Consider the following 27,823-nt stretch of genomic DNA (forward strand, 5'->3'; position numbering starts at 1 on the left):
ACTTCCGGGTTATATCTTCCAAATTAGGACATTTAAAACATATTTTTAACTCTGAATAAGAAAAAAAATATTACATTAGTCGTAATTTGATGCAATAAAATTATAAATTTAAATATTGATTCAAATTATATAAAAATTGTAAAAATAATTATTAACATCCTAAAAATAGATTGTCACGTGCTGCTGCAGGTCACAACAAATCGTCGTCTGCTAACCGTAAATAGAGATTTAGAAGCTAATCTAGATCTAGATCTTGATTCTAGATCTATAACTATAGAATCTACTCAAATATTGATCGGGTACTTTTTTCTTATAAGAAACAGATGTGTAAGCAGTTATTGCTTTAATTTATAGACACTACCAAGTCTAATTAATCTAATTATTAATTAATTAAGGCAACGGCTTTTGGAGATGTCTTAGTCTAGGGGACTCTAGTCTTGTCTTATTTAATTCTATTTAATTTATTATTTATAATCTAGAAGTTCTAGATCTAGATTCTAGAACTAGAAAATTTAAATCTAGATCTAGCTAGATTCTAGCTAGATCAGATAGATCTAGAGTAGACCCTACCTTTGTATTACTTTGTAATAAGTAATAATAATTTATATTATTAGTACCATAGATAGTATAGTATATATAGTCATAGATCTAGATCTAGGACTTATTTTTAAAGATTAGTGTACTAGTCAAGTACTAGTGTTAGGCCTATTAATTATGAATAATTAATAATTATATACTAGATCTATATTTTATGAATTGATGATAAAAATTATGATTGATAATTAATTAAAGTACAAATGAGAATCTAGATTCCAGGCATCTCTTCGGGCAGAGCCCCCCCCCCCACAAAGAAAGTTTACTGCCCCCACCTCCCCCTAACAAAATGGAATTTATATAGAAAATATATACAATTAACAGTGTCATCCCGTTTCCCCCCCCCCCCCCCCGAAAAAAGTCTACCGCCCCCCCCCCCCAAATTTTAAGTCCCCCCCCCCCAAAGTCTGGAAGAAACACTGGTTGGGGGATGGAGGGAATTGCTTTTACTTTTTGTGACAATATGGGTAGGGTTTTGGGGATCACCATTGATTGTTGAACTAAGCTTGTTTCCCCAACACCCTTCCCATTGTTATTTCTCGTCTGTGTAGTGTAGTCCCTATGGCTACTAAGTAGTACTAAGCCAACAGGACTTGATATTAAAAAAAAAATCAATACTAGACTATATTAAATTTTACTACATACATACCTTTAGTCAGAAAGAGTGCTGACATATCAATTTCCAGGTGCCTATATATATATATATATATATATATATATATATATATATATATATATATATATATATATATATATAGTCTATATAATGTATGTATAAATAATTTTGTTTAAAAATCCATATATATCCAGAAACTGTAAGATTATTATATATAGGCCTACATAGATAAGAGGTTTTGTTTAGTGTGTGGGGCTGAAGTCAGAGTTTTTTGAGTTACATTATGAAGATTATTACTTATTTTTTTACTAGAACTTACTTTATGTTTATTCTTCATTTTATTGTCTAGAAAATAAACCATCACATCCTTCATATTTGAGAAATGAAAACTTAACTGCAAATTATTCAGTTAAAAAGGGTCCCCACAAGAATGGAAGCTATAAACACAAAAGAAAGTACACAGGAGACATTTATTTTTATGAACCATCACCTTCATCTCAGTGGGCCTTGCATGCTTTCAGATTCTGGTTCATCTGATGTGAAAATATTTGCTGATGCAGTGGGAACACTGGATGATAAAGCTCATCAATGTGTTAGTAAAGTTGATCATCATTTGAGCATTGATAATTTACAACCATCACATCATTGTTTGCCTTTGAGGAAAAGACTGAAACTGTCTTACAGCTTGTTTAAAAGGCAACAAAAAAGGGGACTAGTAAAGTTATTTGAAACATTTAAATCAGAAAATAGGTTATTTGATTTATTAGCCTCCCCTTTGTTGATTTTGAAAGAGGACTACACTTTTCCAATAGTCCATCACCACCAGATTCTTCACTTTTCAATGAAGTTTACATCAGCTCTCAATACCTATTCTCAAGCAAAGATTATTGGTACCCAGTGGAATGCAGCATCTGCTAAAGAAGCTGGCTTTCCATTAATGTCTCCAGAATTTCAACCAAATGAGTCATTTTTCAAATACGCTCAACATTTCAAAAAATCTCATAGGAAATATGGTGTCACTTTTGTGAATAAGACTCAAGAAAATCACAGTCTAGAAAATAAAAGACAATACCCTACTGTAGCAAACTTTGGTCCTTCTACTGCAAACAAAACTTTGAAATCAGAAGAAAATGATACTTTAATGAACAGACCTACCACAGAGTCTGACCTCTTTGAAAACATGCTAAACCACAAGGTCCCTTTTCAAATTATGTCAGTTACAAGCCAGTTTTCTTCACCCACAACTTTAGATGAAAAGAAATCCCATTCAATCAAGCAGCCCTATTTATTCACAGAAAAATCACTTGCCAAAATCTCTGCCTCTTCCAAAATAGTATTCCCAGAAACATCACCCACAAGCATATTTTCCAAGCATTTTTGTAAATTTCCACTAGATCACCCAGAATCATTTCTGGATGACAGTGTCTCTATAAGTTCACTGATCCCAGTTAACAAGCTTAGTTCAAAATGTAACAGTGAAGAAACTACTATAATGTTTGAACAGTTTGAGCATACTGAAAAACACATATCAGAGTTAGATGTTTCAACTCATCAGAATTGTGTAGCTTCACTTAAAAACTTTAGCTACATACAAAACATGAAGGATGCATTTGTTGTATGCCGTGAGAGTGAAGATACAGATGAAGCCAAGTATACACATCCTAACTCTTTGTCTGCCAGTAATACCCTGAGTGTTTCAGAAGTAAAGCCAGTTGACAACAGTTTGCAGCCACCTGTGAGAGGAGATGATGAACAACAGGTACCAGATAACTCTGTGTTACAAGAAAACAAAACAGCAGATGTTTCTATGTATGAAGAATCAAACAATGATTTACACAATAAAAGTAAGTTACCCTTATTTTAAAGTAGTTTAAATCTGACATATCTAAATGTGCATTTCTCCCTATATTAACAATTATGAATGTGCCAATTTTATCACCTTATTAGCTTAAATAGCAGCTGTTTATTTAATCAGCTCATTGTTAAAAATTGGTGCAGTTTTAGTACTAAAAAAATTATGAATTAAATGGCACTTAGATTAATGTAGAATCTCAAAATAAGAATCTTTTTTTTTTTAAAGAATTAGTTACCAACAACCTTTTTGTGAAGTCTGCTTTCAAATTTACTGCATTACCTCAGGAAAATCCAAATACCTCAATTTTAAATTCAGGTAATGATATATTTCTACAAATAATTTAAGACAATGAAATTAAAATAACTATTATTCTTGTAATTCATAATTTCATTCTTACACAGTAAAAAAATATTTGTTGACAGTATATAACTAAACTCATTAGTCAAAAAATTTTTGAAAATTAATTTTAGATTCTGACGCAGGACCAGATGCTTTAAAATCTGTTCTACCATTAGCAACATGTAATCGTCCACGGCGCGTGGGTTTGTCGAAGAAGCAACATGTTCAACATCTCCATAAAAAGTAGGTGTTTTTTGATGATTTGTATTTAAAAACAGCCTCTGATGGAATGTTCCAGCCTGGAAGATTGTCTCTATATTTTAGGTCATTTTATGGATTTTGTTAACACAGGGACAAATTACACTGCTATTTCAACACCAGCCACAAAACAGGCTGTGGTACAAAGTACTAAATAAGATTACAGATGAGTGAATCTGAGCAAACTGTTACGCTGAAGTTCACTTGCAAGTATAGTTGTATCAGAACGATGGCCCTGACTATAGACACCAGTCTATAGTGATTTATCTCTACAACCCTTTTACACCTGCTACATGTAGCCTACTGTATAGAAAGAACTTTACAATGCCATGAAGCAAAATGTTTATTACAAAAAGTATTGCACTTGTTTGTTTACTTTGCCAAATTGTATTTGCACAATTTTGCTGGAACGTTTTTATAGTGAAGCTTGTAAAAAGCGTTGTTTATTTTTCAAGAGCTCTTTAATTTTTTGAAATTAGAACAAATGTTTTAAGAAATAAGTATTTATGCCTAGCACATGGATGTAGAGTTGTTCTTGTGCCTAATCAGTATACTGTATTATTGTTTGAGTTTCACTGTTTTCATATAATTCTGTTACTAAGGTTTTGTTTTATAATGGTTTGTTCATTCTTGTGTATTCATTGACTGGTCACTTAAGCTGCCTGGGGCTAATCTGTGATAATCTGTATTATATGTTATTATTTGATTTCAGTTGTTAGCTAAATTGATCTACTTACATTTGCTTTAACTAAACTGGAACAACACATAGCATACCTCTTAGATTTATTAACAACAAAACTTAAAGGTAAATTAGTATTCCTTGTGCAAGCACTGACAGAAATGTGTAGATTACACTTGGTGTACTGGCTATGCTTATGACTTTCTGATAATTTCTTTCTTCAAATTCATATAAATTCAATTTTAACAATTCAGTTTTGTAGTTCAAACTTTCCATCAATTTAGTTATTTTGTTGTATTTGTGAGCCCTTTCAATAAATTGAACACAAAAATATTTGTGAGTGGTGATTTATTTTTGTTATTTTCATGTAAAAAATTATTTAATTCAAATGTATATATTTATAAACATATATAAATTGTTTTATACTTTTTAGAATTTGCTACATTTTCAAATCCTTTTATTTTGTTTAAACAGAGTAGTATGACTGATGTTAAAACATACACTTATTTCCCTCTCCTTCAATTTTACCGATGTGAAATGAACAACTGGCGATTAGGATAGCTTGATTCATCAGTTTATTCTTATAACACTGTAAATTCTGGGCATTATTCAAATGCAATTACAATGAAAGCTAAGAAATACAAACTGCACAAAATAAACATAACTAGCATATCATCTTAAAAGAAATGTTACTAATTTTCATTTCAATGAAACAATTTGCAACTTTGATTGTAATGCAAGCACAAAATATATTAAGTAGGGTCTTATATTAGCAATATTAGAAGCTCTGGTTTTAATATAACGTAATTCATTACGGAACACTAAAATTAATTAATGTTTTATGTTTACTTCTGGAACTTTTCAATTGTTGACTCCTTTTAAAAAAATAATTGCATAATCTTTATTTGGCTTGCACTTTTATTTTTATTTAACAAAAAGTTTTAATTAAATAAATTAACTTTATAACTTAACAACATTGAATATACCAACTATACTAGCTAAATTGGCCCCTGTTTTATATAACAATAAGATTCACTAAGAATACTTAAATCCTACAGACAAATACAATAAATGGGTTATGGATATCCATTGATTACAATGAAAAGATTTGATTATTATAAAACAAACTATGTACAATGATTATTTAAAAAAAGCTTCTCACAAACTGATCAAATGGCAATTATAATAATGAAAGACATATCAAACTTTTTTGAGAAATTTATATTGCATTCAAAAACCAAATTTAAAATGCATATGAAGATGTTTGCATGTACAAAACAGTATGAGAAATATTACATGATTACAAATGAAATCATGATATTTATCAAGTAAGTTACTCAAACCTTCATTTGGCACAAAATACAATCATTTGCTAAACACATCAAGAACAGAACACTAGTTATAAATTATAACTAACAAAAAAAACAACTTTACATTGAAAGAAACATTCTTGTTAAGCTAATATAACATTCCAGATTACCATATGTTTTCCCTTAAATAATTACCCATATAACTTTTTTCCTTTTACAAGATTAATTAACCAAAACTAGTTTTAAAAAGTATGACAGTGAGCCCTAATTTTCAACACCCAATAGATTTTTTTTGTATTTATATATTTTTACTCTATACCATTGAGCAAAATCTAGGGATACTGCTGCATTATTTATTTCCTTTGTTTGCTTTAGCTTTCTATAGCTTCCTAGTTAACATAGACATCAGATATTTAATGAATGTTTTGTGAATTCACTAAATAAGCTATAGATACTATTTTGTGTTATCTAGATATGACTAAACATGTGCTTGGACAGCAGGTTTTTTAATAAACAGGAATAAGCAACATAAGAATACAAATAGTTCATTTTCTATTCCGAGGTGATGTTCCAAGACAAACTGATGGCAGTAGTTAAAAATAATTAGACTATCCAGTCAATAGTGATTAGATCTATAGATTTCAGAGGTTAGTAAATAATATGAAATTAAATCTCTTTACATCTTGTGTAGGCTCGACCTTTAAAACATAAACCATATAGAAAACACAACACAGAAATCCAATTTTCTATTTTAAATAAATACAATTGTTTGTTTTCCCCAAAAGTTGTATACAACTGAGATAACTAACATAACAACTGACATTTCAAGGACAGTACTGCAGCATTAATTTAATTATAAATGTAAACATTTAAATAGAGATCACTAAGAGAACTATCACAATAAAAAACTTGAGCTAATAAAAGCTTCACTGGTCCACAGATATGGCATTCTGTATAATATACAGACTACTAAAAATCTAAATGCAGTGGTAAAATACAGCATTATAGAATATAGGTCTAATTGATCAAGTCTAGCATAAGTATTCTCCTTTGTATACTGATTGATAGAATATTCAAAATTTCATGAAGAATAATTAGCTCTTTTATTTAGAGTATGAAGGTATGAAAACTGCTGATTCAGCTCTTTATTCATGCTGATGTATTAAAAAATTTAATTTATTAACACAAGTAATGCCTATGGAAGATCTGTAGTACAACACTAAAGAAATTCTATAGACTAATGCTTTCTATAATGTCTGTATAAACAATTTACAAACTAATGCTTATAACATATATATATATATATAAACAAGTGAGATAAAATTATATTAAAATGACTTTCAACTCATTTTCACAGAAATGTAAAAGAATCATTTTAAGGCTAGAATTAAACTATCTATTTTTAAATACTCTCCAGTATTGATTGTTGCAGTAGCTGCACATTTCAAATAAAAGGTAGAAACTCCAACAGAGTGTGGTTATAAGGAATGAAAGTTGTAAACAAGTATCAGCTGATCAGGGCAGAAAGAGGCAATAAACTGATTGCTTTAGCAAAGATAGGCACGTTTTCACACAAAGACAATTATAAAATAGTACACACGTTTCTTCTTTTAAATATAACTAAACAGAAAGAAAATCTAACTAGTAATATTAATAAATTTTTGTCATCATCTAGTTAATATTTTAAAAAATCTTGATTGAATAAAGACATGAATAAATCCTATTCTAATAAATATACATTTGTGCAACAGTCAGTTTTTTTTTACATGTGCTTTCCCTAAGGAGAAAAGGGGCTGAATACTACTTTTACTATAAAATATTAACTAGGTATTTGGACATAGATACAAATAGTCAATTCTTTTTACAAGAATAATTTAGAGAAAACCTAAAATTAGGCTAGAATTGGATGTGTTATGTTTGATACTTAATTTATATCACTATCTAATTCTAAAATATTTTTGTCTGAATATCTTTAAAAAGTTATTTTACATGAAAAGGTAATCCAGTATTTAACTTATCAGTGTAAAAATGTATTTCCTCCTAAAAACATTTTTCTTTGAAGTTGAAAATGCAAAAGCTGGTAACGTTTGTGGAGATGGAAAAGAAAACAAATGGATACTGTATGCTACATCGATAATACAGATTGAGAAATTTGTCTTTTTAAAACAAATATCGGAATACAATGAAAATTAAATAAGTCAGTAAAAAAAATTGGTCATTACTGCATAAACCATTGTTAGGCTGCCAAAATATTGTTCCCTTAAGGATGCTTGGTAATGTATTTCAAAAAAGCTCCTGGTTCTTAAAACCTTTTAATTATACATATATTAGGCACTATTTATATCCAAATGAGAGTAACAGAAGTTAGCATATAACCAATGGTCATCAATCTGACAAAACAGTGTTACTTATCACAATATTGTACATAAACAAGAAGCTCTTTATAAGGTGAACAAGACATGTCATGAAATGCTCAAGTTAATCATTTTAGAATCCCATTATAAAATGTGCACCTGAATGCATTAAGAAGTATTAAATCTTTGGTATGTTTAATCCTTACTAGCAGAACTATCAGCTTTCTGGGCAGGATTCTTTGCCTTCCTGACATTACATAGCCACTTGATGATTCTGGCATTCCTCTCTATAATAGAGGTCTGCTGATGACTGCGCTCCATGGACTGTGTTTCACTCCACTCCTGATCACTCCTGGAATACGTGCTACAGATGCTAGCTGCATCATGGGAATCTAACGAACTCATGCTGTCAAACACCTCGCTGGTCTGGAGCTCCTTCAGTCTACTGATGGGCTCAAGAAGGCCCTTCTCCAGGCCCATCTGGTTAAAGAAGTTCTCCAGATCTGCCCCAGCACTGGCCCTGGAAAGTCTGCTGTGGCTTGAAACAATTGAGCTGTCCCGTGAGTGCTGGCCTTCCAGCCTGCAGCTAATGTCTGAGTGGGAGCGAGGTACAGAGGAGCAATAGGGGGTGGGGGAGAGAGACAGTGGGGACAAGTCCTGCGGATCCATCAACCCACTCAAAGACGAGGTGGCTCTGGTGATTTCTCTGGCTTCCTCCTCTTCCCCTGGCACCAGCTCAGCTTCCATGGATGCGGATGGGCAAGCGTTGATCTCTGAGTTGTACACAGCTTGATCAGCGCTCTCAATGGACATTTCTGATTTACAAACTGGTGAACTGCTTTTTGTTTCAGACTCTATACTATCTTTTTTAGTTAAAGTTAAGCCCTCTTTCTTTGCACTTTTAAAAGAATCTGTAAAATCTGAACATTGTTGCCTTCCTTTAAAAAGCAAGCCTTCAGAAGAGGACTCTAGCTGGCTGCTATTTTTGAGGCATATACCTGACTGTGAAATGAAAACTGGCCTGGCCTCAAAACTTTGAGGGAGGTTAGACTTGATGAAGACTGGTGTGGCTGTGTAAGTGCACTTGTCAGACAGCTGTACTGGTGTCTTTGGTCTGGATATTTTCTCCTCAGCCACAACTGTGCTGGGCTCTGAGAGAGTGGCAAACCTCTGGGTGAGGGTCTCTACTCGGGACAGTTTTTTGTTAACAGTTGCATCAGTTACTGGTAGCTTGTTTTTTAACTTTGGTGTGTCAGTAATTAAACCATTGCTAACTTCTGGTGAATTGTTGCCCCAGGTGCACGAAGATGGTTCTGAAAAAACTTGCCTTTGAATGAAAGTGTTATCATTAGGGGCTTCAGCCTCAGGTGTTTTAGGTAAGCGTGGTCGGGGAGGAGGAATTGGTTTTTCTCTAGCTTTCCTGGGTAACGGAACTGGCTTTTTCCCGACAGGTTCAGGTGTGTTTTTGACCTGAGTACTTCTGCCTTCAGACTCAAGAGAAACGGTTAGTTTCTCAGCAAACACAGGGAGGGTTGTTTCCTGCACAGAGGGGCTTGGGTGAGCATCACTAGGCACAGATGACTCTTGTTTCACAAGGCTGAGTGGCACCTCTTTGCTCAAACTGTCTCTATGAGCTTGAGTAGGCTGGCCATTGTTCCCTGCAGCAAGTCTGTCCCCCGGGTGTGGACTGGTGTCTACAGACTCAGTGAGGACAATGGAGTCTGTGCTAGTGTCATTGTTGTTCTCATCACTCTCCTCCTCAGTCTTGTACAGCTGGATTTTACTCAGGTCAAACTCAGACTTGGAGCGTGAGGGCTCTCTCTGTTTACCTTTGATGCTGAACCTGGAGGAGAGGAAACCAGAAGAAATTAAAACATTAACCAACACACTTCAACTCTTCCATTTTCCTTAGCAATGAACAATGGATAAGATATGTACAATTCACAATACCCAATGGGCAGTTAGATGTAACAGCCGTTTTGTAGTTCTCTCAAATAGGTTGTAAATCTTAAAACTTAGTAGTGAAATCGTCAGCGGCTGCTGGCATACTTTTAATGGTGAGATTAAGAAAAACCTTGACCCCAGCAATACAATGGGCACCAACCACGTTATCAGAATGAGTACATGAGCATCGAGAGAACGATAAAAAAAAAAGTTATTGATTGGCTGCCAGCTCTCCCCCCCCCCCCCCCCACCCCCCTCGTGAAACACTCAAGCCAGTGAGCACAACCTCTGCCGGGTCACGCGCATTTCTCATGTGCCAGCATTTTCTAGGTACACGATCACTGTAACTACCAGTAACTGGGTTCAAATAGCCGTAGAAGGTTAAGTCCTCGAGTGGTGCATAGATAACCCCGGCACTACTAGCCTGGGCAGCTAGCTATTATATTGATCATATTCGGGGTTGGTAGGATCGGGTTACACCACAGATAAACACGTTCGTTTTTCTACTCGTGTTTCTCTGAAGATATGGGTCTTAGTAGTGCCACAGCTAGCCATAATGGGCGTGTGGTTTATGAGATCTGGCTGCCACAGCTAGACACAATGAGCGAGTGGTGTATGAGTTCTGGCTGCCACAGCTAGCCATAATGGCGGGTGGTGTATGAGTTCTGGCTGCCACAGCTAGCCATAATGGGCTGGTGGTGTATGAGATCTGGCTGCCACAGCTAGCCATAATGGGCTGGTGGAGTATGAGATCTGGCTGCCACAGCTAGCCATAATGGGCTGGTGGTGTATGAGATCTGGCTGCCACAGCTAGCCATAATGGGCTGGTGGAGTATGAGATCTGGCTGCCACAGCTAGCCATAATGGGCCGGTGGAGTATGAGGTCTGGGTCTTAGTGACAAAGCAAGCCATAATGGACGAGTAGTGTATAAGTATAATAATGTTTCTCGACGATACAGCCAAAGCAATAATAGGCGAGAGATGTATAAAGGAAAAACTACTAATGGCCCCGAGTGCCGCACGTAACTAGTCATTACGCCAGGTCTACATACCAAAGTTAAAGCCTACACACTCCACGTGAGATGTATACTGTAAAGATACTTTTTATACACGTGGCTTGGCTAAACATGTCTATTTGAAACTAATAAATAATACAATCAATCATGTTCACAGTTTTTCTATTGTAAAAAAGGTGTCATATGTCATCATTCAATCGCCACAGAGTGTCATATGTCATAATTAAATCACCGTCCAGTGTCATAGGTCATTCAATCACCACTCAGCGTCATATGTCATCATTGAATCACCACCCAGTGTCATATGTCATCATCGAATCACCACCCAGTGTCATATGTCATTCAATCACCACCCAGTGTCATATGTCATCATTGAATCACCACCCAGTGTCATATGTCAACATTGAATCACTACCCAGTGTCATATGTCATCATTGAATCACCACCCAGTGTCATGTGTCATCATTGAATCACCACTCAGTGTCATATGTCATCATTGAATCACCACCTAGTGTCATATGACATATGTCATCATTCAATATGGACCAAAAAGTCACATCTGATATTGAATCACAAATTAGATCTGCCATCTTTTCATCGTTTTAAACTATTAAAAATAAAAAGAACGACATGAATGGCCCTAGTGTAATTAAGTTTCCATATTGGTGATTACCACAAGTAAAAACCTAATTAACGTCCGCCCCTTCACTCGACGTCGCCAGCCAATCAATGGGAGAAAGGATGCTTCAAATGCTGAATCAGTCGCAGAATTCTGCTGGGGAATGGGATAAACGCCATCTTAATATGCTAGGGAATGGGGTAAACGTCATATTAATAATCTGCTAGGGAATGGGGTAAACGCCATCTTTATAATCTGCAAGGGAATGGGGTAAATGCCATATTTACAATCTTCTAGGGAATGGGGTAAATGCCATATTTACAATTTGCTTGGGAATGGGGTAAATGCCATATTTACAATTTGCTTGGGAATGGGGTAAATGCCATCTTCACAAATCACAATCTACAGGGGAATGGGGTTAACGTGATCTTTGTGTTCGCCATTGTGCAACATCATTTGTACATATTAAAGTATCACCGTTTCTATTTATGACCCTCATTTATTGAAAGGTAAATGATCAATTTAGATGATATTGTCAGCATAGATTACGCATGCCAATTTCGATCAAATCGGCCTATAGATATCTCAAGCCAGAATAAAATGGGCCGATAGATAATTGTATCCAGTGTTTCTTCCAGACTTTTTTCTCCGGGGGGGGGGGGGAGGCACTTGAAATTTTCGGAAGGGGGGGGGAGGGGGGGCGGTAGACTTTCTTGGGGGGGGGGGCGGACACTGTTAAAAGTATATATTTTCTATATAAATTATATAAATTTCATTTCGTTCGGGGGGGGGGGGGCGAACTGGAAGAAGTTCTGATTGTATCAAGCCAACGCATGCTGAACATACTTGCTTTATGTCGTTTTACACTTTTGGTGAGATGTCATAAAACCAAGTCTGAGCTTATCTTCGCCAAGTAGTTCAAGCAGTCTAAATTCTACACCAACAGCGTATTGAAAAATCATTTAACTTCCAGTCATAGTCTGTGAGTCATCCAAATATTTAATAGTCACCCCACAAGGTCGACGTGGTCCACAGCGTGATCATGGAGTCTAGGTGGTCCAACATTTATACACTTGACTACTTTGACCTGTACCCAACAAAACCTTTATAAACTTGACCAGTACTCAATAAGCTCATTTTAGCTGCTATTTTGAATTATACATATAGAAAATATATGGGGGAGAAGGGGGGGGGGGGGCGCCAAATTGAAAGTTTGTCCCCAGGCGCCGGGAGGGGTCGCTACGTCTCTGCTAGTACTAGGACGTTGGAGCACGTGATTTACAAACTGTTAGGGTCTTTACCCAGTCCAACTAGTTGCTTTATAACTTGATAAAATTTACATTTATTGGAGTTACCCCTGGGCTGGGACCGTCAAATGACGGGGAGGGGGTAGGATACTAGGACATGCATGTCTCATCCATCAGGGGCTCCACTGAACAGATACTGCAATAAAAAAAAGGCAGATACTTCTTTTTTTCCCTCCCGGCATGAAATATGCATGTGAGGACGCCATTGTAGATCAAGGAAAACTGCTGCAAGAACGTCTCGGTCTGATTGATTTTACATTACGTGCCTCACAAACCTGACTCCCCCCCCCCCCCCCCATACACACACACACACACGAGACAAGACCATGTAAGAGTCAAGTAGCCATCACGTGCTGCCCGAGTTGATGGCCGTGGCTTGAACACAGCAGCCATTACAACCATTCCTTGTGAGCAGCTATACGTTCTATTCGAGTGGAAACAGTCAACTCTTCACATTTATATTTGACATATATTTGTATAATACGTATTTATAATTCATCTATTGTATATACGGACACGGTACACTGAGATAATAAAGAGAAAACGGCTTACCCGATGAGAGAGACAACAACACGGAGGCGGCACCAGCCACGGGTGTGTAAAGACGGGATGTCTGAGAGAGATCAATGGACACGCCTTAATCAATGGCTGACACACCAGTCTAGCTGAGCACTGGTGACACGCCCAGCAACTAGACTGCTATGCTAGGACACACGGGTGCTAGATGTGTCGTACAGCCACTGGCCGGCACGTCTCAGACCGGCAGCAGGAGGGGACGGGAGATAATTTGACACACACAGACCAGGGGAACAAAAAAATCAATCGGCCGTGCCTGCCTGTTGCTGTGTGCCGGCGGCCATTTGGGCGGCGTGGAATACTTGGGTAGAGGATGGTGAGTGGACGATGGGGATGGGTGGTGGTGAGTGGGGGATGGGTGGTGGTGAGTAGGTGATGGGGGATGGGTGGTGGTGAGTAGGTGATGGGTGGTGGTGAGTAGGTGATGGGGGATGGGTGGTGGTGAGTAGGTGATGGGGGATGGGTGGTGGTGAGTGGACGATGGGGATGGGTGGTGGTGAGTGGACGATGGGGGATGGGTGGTGGTGAGTGGACGATGGGTGGTGGTGAGTGGACGATGGGTGGTGGTGAGTAGACGATGGGGATGGGTGGTGGTGAGTAGACGATGGGGGATGGTGAGTAGGGGATGGGGGATGATGAGTGGGCGATGGGTGATGGTGAGTAGGGGATGGTGAGTAGGGAATGTGTGGTGGTGAGTACTCGATGGGTGGTGTTGAGTAGGGGTTGGGGGGGGGAGTGGCGAGTACGATGTGGGGATGGGGAGTACAATGTGGAGAATGGGGAGTACAATGTGGGGGGGGGGGGATGGGGAGTACAATGTGGGGAATAGTGATGTGCTTGCTTCAGTTATTCCCACTTTATTCAATACCAGAGCCCAGCCCAGGATAAACGAACAAGAGAACACAATGTGAACACCAAACGGTTGACTCAGCTAAAATCAATCAGATTGACTGAAACCTAATTATATTCCAGTTAAAACTGCAATCTTCAATTGATTTTTCTTGTTAAGAATAGCGAAGTGCTTCTACGTGTCTAAATCACGGGCAGTATTAAAGCGGTACTGGGCCATCACGGGCAGTACTAGAGCGGCACTGGGCCATCACAGGCAGTACTATAGTGGCACTTGGCCATCACAGGCAGTACTAGATCGGCACTGGGCCATCACAGGCAGTACTAGAGCGGTACTAGGCCATCACAGGCAGTACTAGAGGGGCACTGGGCCATCATACTAGAGCGGCACTGGGCCATCAAGGGCAGTACTAGAGGGGCACTGGGCCATCACAGGCAGTACTAGAGGGGCACTGGGCCACCACGGGCAGTACTAGAGGGGCACTGGGCCATCATACTAGAGCGGCACTGGGCCATCAAGGGCAGTACTAGAGGGGCACTGGGCCATCACAGGCAGTACTAGAGGGGCACTGGGCCATCATACTAGAGCGGCACTGGGCCATCAAGGGCAGTACTAGAGGGGCACTGGGCCATCACAGGCAGTACTAGAGGGGCACTGGGCCACCACGGGCAGTACTAGAGGGGCACTGGGCCATCATACTAGAGCGGCACTGGGCCATCAAGGGCAGTACTAGAGGGGCACTGGGCCATCACAGGCAGTACTAGAGGGGCACTGGGCCACCAAGGGCAGTACTAGAGGGGCACTGGGCCATCACAGGCAGTACTAGAGGGGCACTGGGCCACCACGGGCAGTACTAGAGGGGCACTGGGCCATCATACAAGAGCGGCACTGGGCCATCACGGGCAGTACTAGAGCGGCACTGGGCCATCACGGGCAGTACTAGAGCGGCACTGGGCCATCACGGGCAGTACTAGAGCGGCACTGGGCCATCACGGGCAGTACTAGAGCGGTATTGCATCACCACAGAGAGTGCTACAGCATGGAGATGTCACTATTGTGACATGCAGACATGACGTATGGAACTGATACAAATGGACCAAGTATGTCGCTTATGCCATAAAGAACAATAACTTGACCAGTGTACTAAAGATGTGACATTTGACATGAAGAACAGTAGCTGGCATGGGATTAATAGCACTGCATCTCCCCCTTCCCCCCCCCCCCCCCCCTGATTGTACTTGATTGTATTAGAAAGACTGATCTTTGTTTAACCCTACCTCCGACTGTAGATATTAGATCAGCCCCCTTCCCTACCCTTGACTGTCGAGACTGACCTTTCCACCCCCCCCCGTAATTAGTTCAGCCCCCCCCTCCCCCTTGACTGTAAAGACTGACCTTTGGTTCTGTCCGTGAGTGACCGCCAGGTCCTGGTGCTTGTCCAGCGGGACTGAGCCCTTGATGGTGTAGAACTGGGACTTGCTGGCTGCCAGCAGCTCTACGGCGCTCTTACGGTTCTGGGCTGGGGAGAGACAGGAGACATAGTAGGGGTCACAGGGGGGTCATAGAGGTTCTGGGCTGGGGAGAGACAGGAGACATAGTAGGGGTCATAGGGGGGTCAGAGAGGTTCTGGGCTGGGGAGAGACAGGAGACATAGTAGGGGTCATAGGGGGGTCAGAGAGGTTCTGGGCTGGGGAGAGACAGGAGACATAGTAGGGGTCATAGGGGGGTCAGAGAGGTTCTGGGCTGGGGAGAGACAGGAGACATAGTAGGGGTCAGAGGGGGGGTCATAGAGGTTCTGGGCTGGGGAGAGGCAGGAGACATAGTAGGGGTCACAGGGGGGTCAGAGAGGTTCTGGGCTGGAGAGAGACAGGAGACATAGTAGGGGTCATAGGGGGGTTAGAGAGGGTCTGGGCTGGGGAGAGACAGGAGACATAGTAGGGGTCATAGGGGGGTCAGAGAGGTTCTGGGCTGGGGAGGGGCAGAAGACAGTCGTGTGGAGGACTCGGTCATAGTACCGGTCACGGAAGTTTAGGGCTGGGGAAGTGGGGGGATAATTGGGTCGCATTTGGGAATATGTAACGACCAAATTACCCTGACACGACTATCTATAAAAAGAAAAGGTAAAATTAGACCATTAAAAAAGGTAACCCTTGATGCCAGCAGCACATGACCGAACACCTGCTCATGTTTGTGACGTGGACCTATTATAGTCTGTATTGAGGCAAGAGGAAACACCGCTAGCTATTTTACTTCCGCTACCACACACATGCAGAAATACCGGCTAATTTCCTATTTCAGAGATAAGACCTCACGTACCCCTCCACACCCCATCGCATGTTAAAAGAAAAATTAACAGAGCTTAGATCAACCTCTTCCGTCTTTGCTACTAGCTTCTTCAACAGTGCTGTTGGGATCACACTAACTTTAGTGTACTGTTACGTTTGGTTCTTACAACTATACTGTTTACTTTTCGTCATCGGAATATAATGTCTGTTTTGTAATTGGTCGTCTACATTTAACTGTAATGTTTATTTTATGATCAGATGGGTGCGTGGCAAGTCTTCAGTTACGTCCCTTCATGTACAGTGTTTCTTCCAGACTTTTTTCTCCGGGGGGGGGGGGGGGGGGCACTTGAAATTTTCGGGGGGAGGGGGGCGGTATAGATGCCTGGAAGAAACTCTGTTCATGTAGGCTTTAACTAGCGGGTTTTACTCAATCAATATGGGTGCTGCACTAGGAAGGCAATGCTGGCGTTCAAAAGGTGGTGTGTACCACATGTGTAGGTCTATATAGTGGACAGTGGTGTGTACCGTGTATACCACATGTGTATGTCCATATAGTGGACAGTGGTGTGTACCACATGTGTAGGTCCATATAGTGGACTGGTGTGTACCACATGTGTAGGTCCATATAGTGGACAGTGGTGTGTACCACATGTGTAGGTACATATAGTAGACAGTGGTGTGTACCACATGTGTAGGTCCATATAGTGGACAGTGGTGTGTACCACATGTGTAGGTCATATAGTGGACAGTGGTGTGTACCACATGTGTAGGTCCATATAGTGGACAGTGGTGTGTACCACATGTGTAGGTCCATATAGTGGACAGTGGTGTGTACCACATGTGTAGGTCCATATAGTGGACAGTGGTGTGTACCACACGTGTAGTTCCATATAGTGGACAGTGGTGTGTACCACATGTGTAGGTCCATATAGTCTATAGACAGCGGATTTAGGACATGACCAGTCGATTCCAACCCCCCTTCTCCCCCCCCCCCGGGGCAATTACAACTCCCTCCTGATACATTTGTAACAGTTTACCACAAACAAAACCTACACTGGTTACAAAGCGACCAATAAGGTAATAAAATGTACAAACGTTAATCGAGTAATACGGTCATAAAATAGCAGCACACTGACACAATGCTATAATAATAATAATAATAAGAGATAGCGACACAATAGGAGGATTCTACCAGCAATGGATTAACTTGTAAATCACACCAGCCGATGGATTAGATTTATAAATAGATGTTTGGGTAAATACGGGCAGCCTTGGGTGGGATCAGTTGGCTTCATGCCAGGCTAAAGTCACATCAGTCATATCCACACTAAAGTCACATCAGTCATGTTCTGGCTAAAGTCACACCAGTCATGTCCAGGCTAAAGTCACATCAGTCATATCCAGGCTAAAGTCATATCAGTCATGTCCAGGCTAAAGTCACATCAGTCATGTCCTGTCTAAAGTCACATCAGTCATGCCAGGCTAAAGTCACATCAGTCATGTCCAGACTAAAGTCACATCAGTCATGTCCAGGCTAAAGTCACATCAGTCATGCCCAGGCTAAAGTCACATCAGTCATGCCAGGCTAAAGTCACATCAGTCATATCCAGGCTAAAGTCATATCAGTCATGTCCAGGCTAAAGTCACATCAGTCATGTCCTGTCTAAAGTCACATCAGTCATGCCAGGCTAAAGTCACATCAGTCATGTCCAGGCTAAAGTCACATCAGTCATGTTCTGGCTAAAGTCACATCAGTCATGTTCTGGCTAGTCACATCAGTCATGTCCAGGCTAAAGTCACATCAGTCATGCCCAGGCTAAAGTCACATCAGTCATGTCAAGGCTAAAGTCACATCAGTCATGTTCTGGCTAAAGTCACATCAGTCATGCCAGGCTAAAGTCACATCAGTCATGCCAGGCTAAAGTCACATCAGTCATGTCAAGGCTAAAGTCACATCAGTCATGTTCTGGCTAAAGTCACATCAGTCATGTCAAGGCTAAAGTCACATCAGTCATGTTCTGGCTAAAGTCACATCAGTCATGCCCAGGCTAAAGTCACATCAGTCATGTTCTGGCTAAAGTCACATCAGTCATGTTCTGGCTAGTCACATCAGTCATGTCCAGGCTAAAGTCACATCAGTCATGCCCAGACTAAAGTCACATCAGTCATGCCCAGGCTAAAGTCACATCAGTCATGTTCTGGCTAAAGTCACATCAGTCATGTCAAGGCTAAAGTCACATCAGTCATGTTCTGGCTAAAGTCACATCAGTCATGTTCTGGCTAGTCACATCAGTCATGTCCAGGCTAAAGTCACATCAGTCATGCCCAGACTAAAGTCACATCAGTCATGCCCAGGCTAAAGTCACATCAGTCATGTTCTGGCTAAAGTCACATCAGTCATGTTCTGGCTAGTCACATCAGTCATGTCCTGTCTAAAGTCACATCAGTCATGCCCAGGCTAAAGTCACATCAGTCATGTCAAGGCTAAAGTCACATCAGTCATGTCCAGGCTAAAGTCACATCAGTCATGCCCAGGCTAAAGTCACATCAGTCATGCCAGGCTAAAGTCACATCAGTCATATCCAGGCTAAAGTCATATCAGTCATGTCCAGGCTAAAGTCACATCAGTCATGTCCTGTCTAAAGTCACATCAGTCATGCCAGGCTAAAGTCACATCAGTCATGTCCAGGCTAAAGTCACATCAGTCATGCCCAGGCTAAAGTCACATCAGTCATGTCAAGGCTAAAGTCACATCAGTCATGTTCTGGCTAAAGTCACATCAGTCATGCCAGGCTAAAGTCACATCAGTCATGCCAGGCTAAAGTCACATCAGTCATGTCAAGGCTAAAGTCACATCAGTCATGTTCTGGCTAAAGTCACATCAGTCATGTCAAGGCTAAAGTCACATCAGTCATGTTCTGGCTAAAGTCACATCAGTCATGTCCAGGCTAAAGTCACATCAGTCATGTTCTGTCTAAAGTCACATCAGTCATGTTCTGGCTAGTCACATCAGTCATGCTCAGGCTAAAGTCACATCAGTCATGTCAAGGCTAAAGTCACATCAGTCATGTTCTGGCTAAAGTCACATTAGTCATGTTCTGGGTAGTCACATCAGTCATGTCCCGGCTAAAGTCACATCCGTCATGTCCAATCTCAAGTCATATCAGTCATATTCTGGCTAAAGTCACATCAGTCATGTCCAGGTTCAAGTCATTTCAGTGATGTTCAGACTAAAATTACGTAATTCATGTCCTGGCTAAAGTCACATAAGTCATGTCCAGGCTAAAGTCACATCAGTCATGCCCAGACTAAAGTCACATCAGTCATGCCCAGGCTAAAGTCACATCAGTCATGTTCTGGCTAAAGTCACATCAGTCATGTCAAGGCTAAAGTCACATCAGTCATGTTCTGGCTAAAGTCACATCAGTCATGTTCTGGCTAGTCACATCAGTCATGTCCAGGCTAAAGTCACATCAGTCATGCCCAGACTAAAGTCACATCAGTCATGCCCAGGCTAAAGTCACATCAGTCATGTTCTGGCTAAAGTCACATCAGTCATGTTCTGGCTAGTCACATCAGTCATGTCCTGTCTAAAGTCACATCAGTCATGCCCAGGCTAAAGTCACATCAGTCATGTCAAGGCTAAAGTCACATCAGTCATGTCCAGGCTAAAGTCACATCAGTCATGCCCAGGCTAAAGTCACATCAGTCATGCCAGGCTAAAGTCACATCAGTCATATCCAGGCTAAAGTCATATCAGTCATGTCCAGGCTAAAGTCACATCAGTCATGTCCTGTCTAAAGTCACATCAGTCATGCCAGGCTAAAGTCACATCAGTCATGTCCAGGCTAAAGTCACATCAGTCATGTTCTGGCTAAAGTCACATCAGTCATGTTCTGGCTAGTCACATCAGTCATGTCCAGGCTAAAGTCACATCAGTCATGCCCAGGCTAAAGTCACATCAGTCATGTCAAGGCTAAAGTCACATCAGTCATGTTCTGGCTAAAGTCACATCAGTCATGCCAGGCTAAAGTCACATCAGTCATGCCAGGCTAAAGTCACATCAGTCATGTCAAGGCTAAAGTCACATCAGTCATGTTCTGGCTAAAGTCACATCAGTCATGTCAAGGCTAAAGTCACATCAGTCATGTTCTGGCTAAAGTCACATCAGTCATGTCCAGGCTAAAGTCACATCAGTCATGTTCTGTCTAAAGTCACATCAGTCATGCCCAGGCTAAAGTCATATCAGTCATGTCCAGGCTAAAGTCACATCAGTCATGCCCAGGCTAAAGTCACATCAGTCATGCCCAGGCTAAAGTCACATCAGTCATGCCAGGCTAAAGTCACATCAGTCATGCCAGGCTAAAGTCACATCAGTCATGTTCTGGCTAAAGTCACATCAGTCATGTTCTGGCTAGTCACATCAGTCATGTCCAGGCTAAAGTCACATCAGTCATGCTCAGGCTAAAGTCACATCAGTCATGTCAAGGCTAAAGTCACATCAGTCATGTTCTGGCTAAAGTCACATTAGTCATGTTCTGGGTAGTCACATCAGTCATGTCCCGGCTAAAGTCACATCCGTCATGTCCAATCTCAAGTCATATCAGTCATATTCTGTCTAAAGTCACATCAGTCATGTCCAGGTTCAAGTCATTTCAGTGATGTTCAGACTAAAATTACGTAATTCATGTCCTGGCTAAAGTCACATAAGTCATGTCCAGGCTAAAGTCACATCAGTCATGACCAGGCTTAAGTCATGCCTGGTCCCTAGTCCTTACTGATTTAACACTGTGCCAACGATCGTGAACCTTACCTCCACCCCCCCCCCCCCCCCCCCCCCCATAAAACATTTCACAACTTGGGTGTAGTAAAATTGTGCAATAGTAAAACAAAATTCCCTGACAAGTTTCAAATTGATTTATAAAGGTGAATGTCGAGATCACATTTTAAAGGGTGAAAAATTGTATACATGTAAGGGAAGTAATCCAATATTCCCTACCTTATAAATACAATTGTTATAGTATCCCCTGTCATAAACATTTACGCTAATTTGTTTAGGACTATTACCTCCCCATGTCCACTTTGTCACAAAAAACTCCCTCCCCCCTCCCTCTTAAAAAGACATCACACCTCAGACTCTAAAATATTTAAAGAGGCTGGTCAACGAAGAGTATATTAATCGATTTCTTTTTTAATTTAATTTTTTTTCTTTCAAAAACGTTCTTTTTTAAAATGCAAAATAACAGTTAAAATTCAGTTCACAACATAACTTTTTCAAATGGAAAACAAACATGCCCACGATAGAGAATTGTAAACTACTCACCAAACATTGTGAACTACTCACCAAACATTGTGAACTACTCACCAAACATTGTGAACTACTCACCAAACATTCCGAACTACTCATCAAACATGCTATGTTAGAGAATTGTGAACTACTCACCAAACATTGTGAACTACTCACCAAACATTGTAAACTACTCACCAAACATTGTGAACTACTCACCAAACATTGTGAACTACTCACCAAACATTGTGAACTACTCACCAAACATTGTGAACTACTCACCAAACATTGTGAACTACTCACCAAACATTGTGAACTACTCACCAAACATTGTAAACTACTCACCAAACATGCTATGTTAGAGAATTGTGAACTACTCACCAAACATGCCATGTTAGAGAATTGTGAACTACTCACCAAACATTGTGAACTACTCACCAAACATGCTATGTTAGAGAATTGTATATTACTCACCAAACATGCTATGTTAGAGAATTGTATATTACTCACCAAACATGCCCATGTTGGTCCGAGTTCTGAGGTATCCAGGTCCCTTGTTGAGCAGCCTGTCGGGCTGCTTGCCCATGGTGCATGAGGTCAGCAGCAGAGACATGGTCCCCTGTGGTGCCCGTTAGTTCTGGGAGCTGATCAAACAGCCACTAGCGTGGGAGTGGGAGAACCATCAAACGTCTGGGGTGTCTTTTCTGGGCGCCCCACCGCCACTATAGTCATTAGACGTCGCTTAACTTATTAGGGGACAGAAATGTTTCTCGTCAGTCAGCGAACATGACTGTCATCAGCAGGTAGATCAGGCCACAGGTATGTTAACACCGACACCAGCAGGCTCTTCCAGCTGTCAGCACGTCATTAGCAGGTCACTCTATCGCTACTCCCTCCCTGATGAGATGATATGAAATGAAGGTTGTAAAAGAATACGATTATGAAACCAGCTTACATAAAATGAAGGTTGTAAAAGAATACGATCATGAAACCAGCTTACATGAAATAAAGGTTGTCGTAGAGTACGCACACAACACTAAAATGACAGTAGCCACTCTAAAGGACCGCGCCGTGGTTCAATGTTGGCTCTAAACGTGAGTGTCACGTGATCTAACAAGCAGATGTACCTAGACTTCCCAGGTGTAAACTACATGAATATGCTCTAGACACTATGGGTTTCAATACTATAAGAAACTACATTTGATGATCAAATTCACAAAGCAAATACTTTTAAAAAACTAACGAATGTCTTTCCCAATTAAAGACAGCTGATTCCCAACTAATGACAGCTGATTCCCAACTAAAGACAGCTGATTCCCAACTAAAGACAGCTGATTACGAAATGCTAGGACATCAACACTCTACACTACACCACACAGAGAGGTGGGGAGTCGGCCTTCACACAATCAAAAGGATGGGAGATTAGGTAAAAGCTTTGGGTGCAAATCGTATTGCTCTTATCGTAGGTGACTACAGCCAAACATGCAGGTGTTTACAACATCATACCACTCACCTGCACAGCAAGCCCGGGATTCAAACAATACAAAATAAAAAATATTTAAAAAGCGTTGTTTAAAAACGTAATATTGAACCAAGAAGTGGCACAAAAATGTTGCTATTAGAGTAAAGGCAAGTCAAATCAACCAACACAAAAACAAACAGCGCCTTGTGATAAATACCGCGCCATGTCACATTTATGTAGGACTACTTCAGGACACGTATAACACTGTCAAATACGTGACTACGTGCATCATCAAAACAAGACTATCAACAATATGAAACCTACATAGGTCAAACTCCTGACTACGTGCATCATCAATACAAAACTATCGACAATATGAAACCTACATAGATCTGTACAACGCTGGCAACAATATGAAATTGAAATCTATGTACATCTGTACAACGCTAGCGACAAATAGAAAGTATTGATTAGATTGGGTATCCCCGTGACAAATGCAGTCTAAAAATAGGCTGGTTTTTCTGACACTATAACCGCTCCGAATCTCGTTTATTGTGATTGATCACAATGACTCATCTGATGTTACATGACATGTAAAGGAGGGTCCAATCAATACATTGTTTACAGAAGTCGGCCTGGTGTAGAGCCATAGAGCCATACACGGGTCAAATTAGCCTGATGGCGTTGTGATACTCGAATGTTGAGTAGCCTGGAGGTTAACTGGAGGTTTGTTTAGATTGGAAGTCACGTGACGATGTGTACTCCCTCCCAGCCGGCAGGAAATTGGTGACTGTCACCTAAAAACGACCAGAAGCTAACAGTGCAGGTAACTGGCATACCATGCCGCTCAGGTACAACCTACAGCTACCTGCGCTGACACCTGTCAATCTCCTTACACGAAAAACCAATCAAGCTTGAAGACGATTACAGGCAGTTAACCGTTAACAACAATCTTACATAAACGAAAGGCCTTGATATCGCATATATATTTCATAACTCGCTAAACTCTAAACACACATATAAATAACTAACCTATCAACACACCCCTCACACATACACAGTCCAAGTGCTACTTACGAAAGTCAAAGCTCAAAGTGACATGGACACCCCCCCCCCATACAGATAACACCCCATCCCTCCCATACATTGGTCCAAATGAAGGGGTACAGATAGCGAGGTCAGAGCGATGACTTAAGGCTAAGGCTGGCTATTTGACTGACTATCCAGGGGCAAACAACCCATGTTTGCATCTCCATCTCGTGCTCCTAGTTCAGTGTACACAAAGTTCATTAGCACGAACAAACTGGTTAGTGGTAACTCAAGTCAGTGGACACAAGACAACCCCAGTCAGACAACCCCAGTCACAGGAACACAAGACAACCCCTCAGTCAGTGAACACAAGACAACCCCAGTCAGACAACCCCACAGTCAGGGGACACAAGACAACCCCAGTCAGGGGACACAAGACAACCCCAGTCAGACAACCCCAGAGTCAGGGGACACAAGACAACCCCACAGTCAGGGGACACAAGACAACCCCAGTCAGACAACCCCACACTCAGGGGACACAAGACAACCCCAGTCAGACAACCCCACAGTCAGGGGACACAAGACAACCCCAGTCAGGGGACACAAGACAACCCCAGTCAGACAACCCCAGAGTCAGGGGACACAAGACAACCCCACAGTCAGGGGACACAAGACAACCCCAGTCAGACAACCCTACAGTCAGTGGACACAAGACAACCCCAGTCAGACAACCCCACAGTCAGGGGACACAAGACAACTCTACAGTCAGTGGATACAAGACAACCCCAGTAAGACAAACCCAGTCAGAGAATACAAAACCACCCCAGTCATGGGACATAAGACAACTCACAGGAACAAAAGACATTTCAACCCCAATCATGGAAACACAAGACAACCCCAGTCACAGGTACATAGGGCAACCCCAGTCAGGGGATTTAAGACACCCCCAGTCAAGGAAACACAAGACAACCCCAGTCATGGAAACACAAGACAACCCCAGTCACAGGAACACAAGACAACCCCAGTCAGGGGATTTAAGACACCCCCAGTCAAGGAAACACAAGACAACCCCAGTCATGGAAACACAAGACAACCCCAGTCACAGGAACACAAGACAACCCCAGTCATGGAATAGTACACAAGACAACACCATCAAAAGTATAAAACTATATACAGAAGTTAAACAGTAGAATAAATGTGTCTAAATATAAACCTGCATAATATGACTCAATATTAGGTTAAAATTTCAAATAATGCTAGATCAAGATTATTAACTCTATAAATTGGTTTAATTATTAAATTTGTCATAACACTTCTTTTTCTTCTTCCTTGTTTTTAATTTTGGTGTTGGAAGAGATTCCCTCCAACACAATTAAGTATTGTGTGTCAACTTGTTATGTGCAATATAAGCCATTGACTCCAATTTCAGCTAGCTTTTCTTTTTGGATTTGCTTCCATAGCCTTTGTCCAACCAAGAACAAACTACAAGGCAGCAGTTGTTTGATTTTGGAGTTGTCTCTCCTAGATGAGTGGCTGTCCCCAGCTATCCAGCCTCATCTGCCTGGGGTATGAACTCCACACTTTTCGGTTCAGCAACCGACCCAACCACCCTACCTCCTGTTATAACACAACATTTCATTACTAACATGGAGAAAGTGAAGTGCAGAGTTTCTTTCAGGCATTACTTCTTCCCCGAACAAAATAAAATGTATGTACCAGAATCCATGCCCACCCCTGAAAAATTGTGTCTGCCCCCCTCCCAGAGAAAAAAGGCCTATTAATATGTTTTAAGTAGCCAATAAATTAGTCCATGATCCTACTTTACAATAGACAGCCCAATTGTCTCACAAAGCAAAGAAGAGCAATATTGTATCTACATGTTATATACTGCCCTAAGTCTAGTGCTAAGCTATTGAGTACAAGATCTAGATATAGTAATAGTAGTAGACTTAGTAGCAATGTTTCTTTCAAGCATCTTTTCAGGTGGGGGCACACCCACCTATTAATAACAACACACACATCCCCCCCCCCAGTGTTTCTTCCAGACTTTTTTCTCCGGGGGGGGGGGGGGGGGCACTTGAAATTTTCAGAGGGGGGGGGGGGAGACACTGTTAAATGTATATATTTTCTATATAAATTATATAAATTTCATTTTGTTCGGGGGGGGGGGGGGGGCGGTAAAAATTCCCCCCCCCGAAGAGATGCCTGGAAGAAACTCTGATCCCCCCCCCCCCCACTGCTGGATCTAACCAGTGTTTCTTCCAGACTTTTATCTTCAGGGGTGCTCTTGACATTTTCAGGGGGGGTGGGGGGGGGCAGAAACTGCTAAAAGTATGTTTTCTATATAATAAATTCCTTTTTGTTCGGGGGGTGGGGGTAGATTTTCTTCGGGGGGGGGGGGGGGGCTCTGCCTGAGGTGCCTGGAAGATTACTGTAAGAAACTCTGAATCTAACTTTACTTTAGTCAGTAGTGTTGGCCCTAATAATTTATTAATTTAGAATTTAGGTCTAGTCTTTTCAAATATTTTAATTTTTAAGCCTACTACTAGATTTTAGATCTAGATCTAGATCTAGATTCTAGATCTACTTTAAACTTTAAACAGTTAAACTTTATAACAAAATCAAAACTGCTTCTCTCTTCAATATTAAATAAATATTATAGGCCTAATCTAATTAATGCCCGTTAAATTCTTAAAAGTGACTTAAAGTGGCGTTACACTTGTCTCAAACTAACTAAACTTAAATATTTTAAATAATACTTTATAAAACTTTTTTTCAGTTTAAGACAAGTTAAAAGTTAAAATCTAAAAATAAGAGTACGACGTTGAGCTAGGATCTATCTAGACTACTATTTAATAAATCAAATAAAACCGTTACCAGACTAACTAGATCCAGATTAAAGTATTTTTAAGTAAGTAAGAATAACGTACACTAAATGGGCGTAATAGTATTATAATTGTTTTTAAGCCAAAAACGCTTGTTTACCTTTTGGATTTGAGTCCTTACTTTTGGTCAGCAATCTTGTAGCCAGATAGCCAGATAAAAGTGTTGTAAGACTGCCAGATAACTTTTGTAGCATATTTAGATGTCCCAGATCTATTTAATGTTCAATTTTGTTTCAGTTTAAAATGCTATTCGGTTTTAAGTTTAATAATCGTAAAACGACACTATAACCTCAATCGATAACTCATCACCAGAAAAGAGATCAATCGTTGTTCGTAATATGTCGTTTCGTAATATTTAATAGTCTAGGCCTAGTAGCAGTTAGAGGAACAGGTGATTTCATTTCCGGACTCAAGGAAACAAACAAAGTGAAAGACAGGTGTTGCTCGACAAGGTTACCAGATTGGCAAACGTTATGCCGAAAAAAAGTTAAAACAGACAAAAATTTACTTTCTAAATAGAAACATGTAGGCTATAGTGTCATAAAATAAATGTTTGTT

The 27,823-nt window shown here is 40.5% G+C and overlaps 2 protein-coding genes across 4 annotated transcripts; one reads left to right on the forward strand and one right to left on the reverse strand.

Annotated features, from left to right (window-relative positions):
* The first annotated feature begins 213 nt into the window (after window positions 1–213).
* On the forward strand, window positions 214–4,676 carry LOC131940557 (uncharacterized). 3 transcript variants are annotated; one of them, XM_059299244.1, is made up of 5 exons: window positions 214–327; window positions 1,560–3,054; window positions 3,291–3,380; window positions 3,536–3,647; window positions 3,729–4,676. In XM_059299244.1, exons 2-5 carry the CDS (start codon window positions 1,641–1,643, stop codon window positions 3,748–3,750), a joined length of 1,638 nt encoding a protein of 545 aa, XP_059155227.1. In that variant the 5' UTR covers window positions 214–327; window positions 1,560–1,640; the 3' UTR covers window positions 3,751–4,676. The 3 variants fall into 3 exon arrangements, with proteins under 3 accessions (XP_059155227.1, XP_059155224.1, XP_059155225.1); XM_059299241.1 differs by having other exon boundaries at window positions 3,756–4,676; XM_059299242.1 differs by having other exon boundaries at window positions 266–299; window positions 3,756–4,676.
* Window positions 4,677–5,226: 550 nt separating this feature from the next.
* Window positions 5,227–27,525, reverse strand: LOC131940558 (protein FAM110C-like). The gene is made up of 4 exons (XM_059299245.1): window positions 27,366–27,525; window positions 22,400–22,786; window positions 15,713–15,836; window positions 5,227–9,848 (listed from the first exon to the last, which is right to left on the reverse strand). Exons 2-4 carry the CDS (start codon window positions 22,500–22,502, stop codon window positions 8,201–8,203), a joined length of 1,875 nt encoding a protein of 624 aa, XP_059155228.1. The 5' UTR covers window positions 22,503–22,786; window positions 27,366–27,525; the 3' UTR covers window positions 5,227–8,200.
* Between the last annotated feature and the right edge of the window lie 298 nt (window positions 27,526–27,823).

The sequence above is a fragment of the Physella acuta genome, unplaced genomic scaffold (genome assembly GCF_028476545.2).
Source record: "Physella acuta isolate Inbredline_101_S28 unplaced genomic scaffold, ASM2847654v3 ptg000322l, whole genome shotgun sequence".
Taxonomy (NCBI): domain Eukaryota; kingdom Metazoa; phylum Mollusca; class Gastropoda; family Physidae; genus Physella; species Physella acuta.

What these genes read in the sequence shown, in the direction of transcription:
- LOC131940557 (XM_059299241.1), top strand. Translation starts at nt 1,641, where the DNA reads ATGGAAGCTATAAACACAAAAGAAAGTACACAGGAGACATTTATTTTT. An exon ending in TACCTCAATTTTAAATTCAG is followed by an intron (nt 3,381 to 3,535) that starts GTAATGATATAT and finishes AATTAATTTTAG; the next exon opens with ATTCTGACGCAGGACCAGAT. An exon ending in GTTCAACATCTCCATAAAAA is followed by an intron (nt 3,648 to 3,755) that starts GTAGGTGTTTTT and finishes TTGTTAACACAG; the next exon opens with GGACAAATTACACTGCTATT.
- LOC131940558 (XM_059299245.1), bottom strand. Translation starts at nt 22,502, where the DNA reads ATGTCTCTGCTGCTGACCTCATGCACCATGGGCAAGCAGCCCGACAGG. An exon ending in GACCAACATGGGCATGTTTG is followed by an intron (nt 15,837 to 22,399) that starts GTGAGTAATATA and finishes GTCTCTCCCCAG; the next exon opens with CCCAGAACCGTAAGAGCGCC. An exon ending in ACTCACGGACAGAACCAAAG is followed by an intron (nt 9,849 to 15,712) that starts GTCAGTCTTTAC and finishes CCTCTCCTCCAG; the next exon opens with GTTCAGCATCAAAGGTAAAC.